General features: G+C 35.0%; 2 protein-coding genes across 4 annotated transcripts in view; both read left to right on the top strand.

Moving 5' to 3' along the window:
- Positions 1441 to 4614, top strand: LOC104762709 (uncharacterized protein At1g04910-like). Its single transcript, XM_010486053.2, has 8 exons — positions 1441 to 1942; positions 2431 to 2487; positions 2585 to 2666; positions 2753 to 2912; positions 3010 to 3213; positions 3319 to 3595; positions 3694 to 3921; positions 4018 to 4614. The coding sequence occupies exons 1-8, from the start codon at positions 1832 to 1834 to the stop codon at positions 4423 to 4425; spliced, it is 1527 nt and encodes a 508-aa protein (XP_010484355.1). The 5' UTR covers positions 1441 to 1831; the 3' UTR covers positions 4426 to 4614.
- Positions 5540 to 6824, top strand: part of LOC104762708 — an 8377-nt gene continuing 7092 nt past the window's right edge. The window contains exons 1-2 of one of the 3 annotated variants that reach the window (XM_010486051.2): positions 5540 to 5660; positions 6278 to 6679. In XM_010486051.2, the coding sequence (XP_010484353.1) occupies positions 6402 to 6679 (278 nt within the window). In that variant the 5' untranslated portion in view covers positions 5540 to 5660; positions 6278 to 6401. The other 2 variants (XM_010486052.2, XM_010486049.2) reach the window with 2 other exon arrangements.

Raw genomic sequence — 6824 nt, 5'->3', positions numbered from 1 at the left:
ACAATTATTAGTTGGGAAATTAAAAAGTAAGGAAAAAAAAGTGGGTGAAAAAAGAAGAGAGGGAAAGAAGGACACGAAGCGAGAAGAGTGGATCTTTTGATAGATATGAAAATCTTAAAGTCAAGCTGTAAATGGGATTTGGGATGAACACAACCAAGTGTCGGTGCCCCCCAAGCAAATTCACATATTTTCTAACACTATTTTCTACTACTATTAAATTTTATTTTCGCAAAATATATACGCTGTATAAAAGACATGAAAAGCCAAATTTTTGTTACAGCCATGCGTATATATAAGCTGTCTTTTCGGAAAAAAAAACAAAAAAAAAAAGAGCTGTCTTTATCTGTCCCAACGGTCCAAAAATCTAATAGTAATGCACTCTTATTCCCAATGTTTTCACAGTCTTTTTGATATTTTTGGGTTTATTTTCACGAGGATTAAATAAAAACTTAGCTATCATCAAGCAAAATAAATAAATAGCTGTAGATAGATAGCGCCACTAATCTAATCCAAGGCCATTAGCTTATGTCGACTGTCGTGTCTGTGGTACCTCTAATGTGTTGTTTAGTGATGATGGCGACGTAATAGTATAGTATAGTAGTAATTAATTAGATGACGAACGAGTGTGATAGAATTTTTTTTGTTGTGAATATTTCTTTCCGAGGTCCAAATATTCCAAATTGATTAATTCCCTAAATGAAAATTTTGGAGATTTTTATCATTGATTTTTACATTGAAGAATTTGTTTTTGTTTTTCTTATAAATCTAAACCAACATCATCAACTTCCGACTAGTCGACGACAAAATGTTTAGTTATTTATTTAGTCATTATGGAAAATCAGTTGTGATATTTAATGACATTATTTTCCATATCTGTTGATAATTATAGAATATATGTAAATTATGCAATAATCACATAATTGATAATTATATAGAACCGTGATAATCATAAGTTCAGGCGTTATATATATCATCATAACAGCGTAACCGATTATTATTTCACTATTCAAACTTGCCATAGTAAACAAACTCTATTTATCCATATATCAACACATATAGAAAAACAAAATCTACTACCTAAGAGAGAGAGTAACAAAAACATACTAGTATCTCTTGATTTTGTTTCCTTAAACTAGTATTTTTTGATTTTTTAAAGATATGATACCTGATATGAAAATTGTTTTCCATCGAACTTAAGGTTTTAATAGATTTATTAGTATAATTGTCATATAGTTAGTGGGATAATCAGTAATAGTATAAGCAACGTTGTCATTCAGGAGTCCCATAGAAAAAGTTAATTTAATCTCCATTTTTCGTGTCACGAGATTTTTTATTTACTTCATTGTATTGTGGGGAAGAGAGAAGAGAGACGGGGGACCCCATGGAGACAGGACAGCAAATTTAATGAACAGGTGTCCATGTGATACACATTCACGCGCTCTCTCTCTCTCTCTCTCTCCCTCTCCCTCTCCCTCTCCCTCCCTCTCTCTCTAGTCCTTTACTAGTACTATAAACCGTTCTGGGAACTTGATCAAACATTTTTAATCCCAAACTTCATCCTTAAGTGTGTATTGAAGAAGAAGAAGAGAAAGAAGAAAAAAAGTGGAAGAAGAAGAAACGAGAAAGAGACAAGAGAGCATTCTGATTCATGTGACTTTGGTTTCGTTTCTTTCTAACTCTCTGCTTTGTGTCGTCTTCTTGGCAAATTTTCTGATCTTTCGTTTCCTTGGTATTTGATTGATTGAATCAATAAGAAAGTCTTCAACTTTACCGGAAACTGGATCTGGGTTTGTACTTTTTTTTTCTTACTCGCCTGGGAGAAGATTAAAGGATGAATCTTTATGATTCGAAAGATAATGTCTTCCTGAGAAGAAGGATTCTCTGTTTGCTCTTCTTCGTCGTTTTGCTCTGTAACAACGCTTCGACTTCGTCTTCTTCATCTGTAAGTTGGGGAAAAAACCAAAAAAAAAATCTCCTCTTTCTCCTATTTTCCAGGGATTCTTTTGGTTGGATTCCGGGAAAATGCTAAATATCAGCTTTTGGGGTTTTCTTTTGGTTGGATTGTAGAAAGTTCATTAAACTATGATGGTCTTAGACTCTTAGGATATCCTGAAATAGTAGTTTCAACTTTCTTAGTGAAGATATTTCTTAATTTGTATTCGTTTGTAGAATGACAATGAGAAAGAGACATCAACGGTGGTTGTGTTTTGTTGTTGATTGACTCTTCTTCTGTGGTTTGTTGAATTTTAAAGAATTCACTAACGATTTTGATTAATTATTCTCCGGATTTATTAGGAATTTGACTAGTTTTGTGACCGGAAAATAAATTTAAGACTAGTTCAATTTCAAGTCAAAGAGTGTGTGTGTGTCTCTTGAGTTAGTTAAGTAGTGATGTTCTTCTCATTAAAATCAAACCATTTCATTTTGCAGGACGTGATCACGATAAAGCCAAGACATTTATCTTTGCTAAAGAGCGCTTTGCAACGGGTAAATTTAAATGTTTCTCTCATGATCTCATTTCCGATTTCAGACAGTTAAAAAAAAAAATATCTGACTTTTTTTTTGTTGTTTCTTTTGATTTCAGTCAAGTGGAGAACAGTCTGATCTGTGGAGGCCATTGACTGATCAAGGATGGAGTCCTTGTATTGATTTGGGAAACTCCCCTTGTAAGTATTGACAATTTTTTTTGATAATTTCCCATTTAGTTTTCGGATTATACTGACCTATGACAAATCTTGTTGTCTTGGAGCAGCATTACCGATTAAATCCGAGGGATATATTCAGGTATTTCTCGATGGAGGACTTAATCAGCAGCGAATGGGGATATGTGATGCAGTTGCGGTTGCTAAGATATTAAACGCAACACTCGTGATCCCGTATCTCGAAGTGAATCCTGTTTGGCAAGATACAAGGTAATGTTTCTTCCTTTGAACAGAGAGTTGTGTTGTTGCCTTGAGGATTGTTCGAAGCTGAAGTTGTGTATTTTTTTTTCTCTCTTTCTGTGTGCAGCTCTTTTGTTGATATCTTTGACGTCGATCATTTCATTGATTCGTTAAAAGATGACATAAGGGTAGTCAGAGAACTTCCTGGTGAATACTCTTGGAGTACAAGAGAGTATTACGGTACCGCAGTTCGTGAAACCCGAGTCAAAACCGCACCTGTTCATGCTTCTGCGAATTGGTATATCGAAAACGTCTCACCGGTTCTACAGAGGTAGGTCTTTTACTTAATCTGAGTAGTATAAAATAAGAACAACATGAGGCTAAAGTTTTTGCCTTTCAGACTAAGTGTGAAGCTTTTTTGTGTTTTGTTTTGTAGTTATGGGATTGCTGCTATATCTCCATTCTCTCACCGTCTATCGTTTGACCACCTACCTGCTGATATCCAACGGCTAAGATGCAAAGTAAATTTCCAAGCTTTACGCTTTGTCCCCCACATTAGATCACTCGGTGATGCTCTTGTGAGCCGTCTTAGAAACCCCTCATGGAGAAATAATAAAGAACAGACCAATGTGGATCATTTAAGAGAGATGACCAACTCACACAGCAGACAAGAGCCTGGTAAATTCGCCGTGCTTCATCTTCGTTTCGACAAGGTATATTATATTCTTTGTGCATCCTACTTGAAACATTTGATCATGTCTCTTTTGAGTTATATGATCATAAGAAGTGTTTCTTCCTGTTATGATTACAGGACATGGCTGCGCACTCGGCGTGTGATTTCGGCGGAGGCAAAGCCGAGAAACTTGCATTGGCGAAATACAGACAAATGATTTGGCAAGGAAGAGTTTTGAATTCACAATTCACAGATGAAGAGTTGAGAAGCCAAGGACGATGTCCTTTAACACCAGAAGAAATGGGACTTCTTTTAGCTGCTTTTGGATTTGACAACAATACTCGTCTCTATCTTGCATCCCACAAGGTCAGTCTCTTCAGTTATATTACTCGTTTCAAGACTTGTTACTCGTTAGTATTGCTGCATCATAATGCTTCCGTTTCTGTGTTTTTGGAATTTCAGGTATATGGAGGAGAAGCTAGAATCTCAACACTAAGACAAGTTTTCCCAAGAATGGAAGACAAAAGAAGTCTTGCTTCTTCAGAAGAACGAGCTCGAATCAAAGGCAAAGCTTCTTTGTTAGCTGCACTTGATTACTACGTAAGTATGCACAGTGACATATTCATATCTGCATCACCTGGAAACATGCACAACGCTCTTGTTGGTCATCGAACATTCGAGAATCTCAAGACAATCAGACCAAACATGGCGTTAATCGGACAACTTTTCCTCAACAAAAGCATCACTTGGGTTGATTTCCAACAAGCGCTTGGTGAAGGACATGTGAATAGACAAGGTCAGATCCGGTTACGGAAACCTAAACAGTCGATTTATACTTATCCTGCTCCGGATTGTATGTGCCATGTTTGAGAAGTCTTGATCTTTAGATGTCTGGTAATAATAATAAAAATAAAAACTCGATTCTTGATGAGGCTAGTTTGGTGTTTTAGCTTTGTGTTCTTGAGGCTTAATAAAAAGAGTATAGTTTGATTAGAATTTGGATGTATGTATGAATCTGATTTGTTATAAATAAGATTTTTTTGGCTCTTTTAAGGATTATCATTATCCCATGTATAATGAAAATTTCAAAACAGAAAGTGTACTATAGAATATGCTAATTGTAATACTTTCGGATTCTAATAAATCCACTATATAATCTCTGTAATCATCGTATATGAATCAATTAATAATAATTTTGAGACTTGTCGATGTGAAGAAACTGAAATAAATTAAGAATAGTGACCAAAAAAGCTGACCTATTGGTCAAAGGTGCCTCTAATTTTACTTCTTATGACGTCTGTTACCCATAATTTTGCAGGTTTTTGTGCGACCGTTAATTAAATAAACATTTTTTTATTAATATGTTAATTAGTCTATATAACATTCATGATGTATTAAGGTTAGAGGTACGTTTTAAGAGATGAAGGCTCTGATAATAACACTAATCAAAGTTTAACGACAATATAATACATGGATCACAAGGTACTAGCAATTGAGATTTAATTAACTTTCTATTAGTTAAAACTAATTAGGTATCTCTATAATAGTTACACAAAAATCCATACAGAAAACCAGAATGATTGATTCCGGATAAATGCATGAACGTAGTAATTATTTTCTAAACTGAAAATTCCAATATAATCTATCTACTCCTTTAACTCTATCATCATTATAGAAAAAAAGAAGAAAAAAAAAATTAACAAGAAAATCGTTTCGTTTTTATTTAAGTCAATATAATTTGTTTATTTTCCAACAAAATAAATCCCCTGATATTCGTTTATTGAAAAAAGGATCGAGTGTTGTGAAGTGTATGGTAGAACCGTAGATAAACAGTTGCCACGAAAGCAAGTAAACCGCTACCAACCGTCGGATCAATCTTTATTGGGTTTCCACAGAAGCGAGGCCCAATTAAAACGGCCATAATAAAAATATAAAGATTAAAAAAAAAAAAAAAGAGAGTAATATAAATAAAGGAAGCAGAGCCCAACAAGGATGAGCTTCTCTCTCTGTAACCAAGTCAGAGAAAAGTCAGAAAGAAGAAGAGAGTCATCAGAGACGACGGACGAAACGACGGACGAAACGACGCAATTCTCTCTTTTTTTAGGGTTTTCTTCGATCGTCGATTCTTTTTTTTTTTTTAATTCTTCTTATTTTCTCTCTCGGTAATCTTACGTTCCCCGGAGATTTTTATTTACTCTTCTTCCGATTTTTTCGCATTTATTTCCGCCGAATTTTCCGGTGAAGCCTTGCCGTGTTTTTGACGGGCATCGGGAGGCTTTTGATTTTCCCCCTTTTTGTTTTTCTTCCTTCCAATTCTCGTTCGCTTTTGATTTTTTTATTTTTTATAGTAAGAAATTGAACCACCGATCTGATGGAAGTGTTCATTTATTTAATTACTTTCCATTGATGAACAAATCCGCAAAGGAAACTGGGATCTGAAATTGTTGAATTCCCGAAGATTTAAATCTGACTATTAATTTTTTTTGTTTGTTTCAATTAGGAAATTTCGTGTTTTAATCTATGTGATGAGTTCAGTTTCATTAGATTACATCATAAAACAGTATTAATGGATTTGAAATTTTCTTTTCTCTTTTGAAGTTGTGAAATTCGTGTAGTAAAAGTCAATTTGTGTTTGGTCATTGTCATCATAATGGTGACATTATTATTATTATTAATGGAAATTGATGGTTTTTTTAAAAAAGTGTTTATTTATTGTGAACAGGTTGAAGAAGAAGAAGAAGATAAAAGCATCGATCCAGCATGGCTGAATGATTAGAGTTTTCTCCGGGGGTTCGGAGGAGTTTTTTTAAGGAAGGAAACCAAAAAAAAAAAAGAAGAAGAAGAAGATGGCAGTCTCGTTTCCTCGTCTTCCGAGGTGGTTGTGTGGTGGTAATAACACTAAAGATAGAGAGAAGAAAGATTCGATCACTAAAGGATCTTCTTCTTCTTCTTCACTGAGTCCTTCACTCAAGAAGGCTATTAATAAGTCTGGTTCTTCTTCCTCTTCATCGGTGAAGAAGACCAAGAGAGGAGGATGGATTGGAAGAGGTGGGTCAGGATCAGGATCAGGAGAAGAGGATAAGATGGGGAATGTTGTGTTTCCTGAGCCTGATGATCCTGAGTGGTCTATTGGTTGGGTTGAGCCACATGGACCAGGTTTTAAAACTGAAGATGATGATTGTGGTGGCTTTGTTGTTTTGGTTCCTCTTTACAAGAAAGTTATCGATGGTTCAGGGAATCACATCTCTAATGGGTTCTTCTCTCCTACT

Source organism: Camelina sativa, chromosome 18 (genome assembly GCF_000633955.1).
Source record: "Camelina sativa cultivar DH55 chromosome 18, Cs, whole genome shotgun sequence".
NCBI lineage: Eukaryota > Viridiplantae > Streptophyta > Magnoliopsida > Brassicales > Brassicaceae > Camelina > Camelina sativa.
The sequence above is the reverse complement of the archived record's forward strand: the minus strand, read 5'-3'. Positions and strand labels throughout refer to the sequence as shown.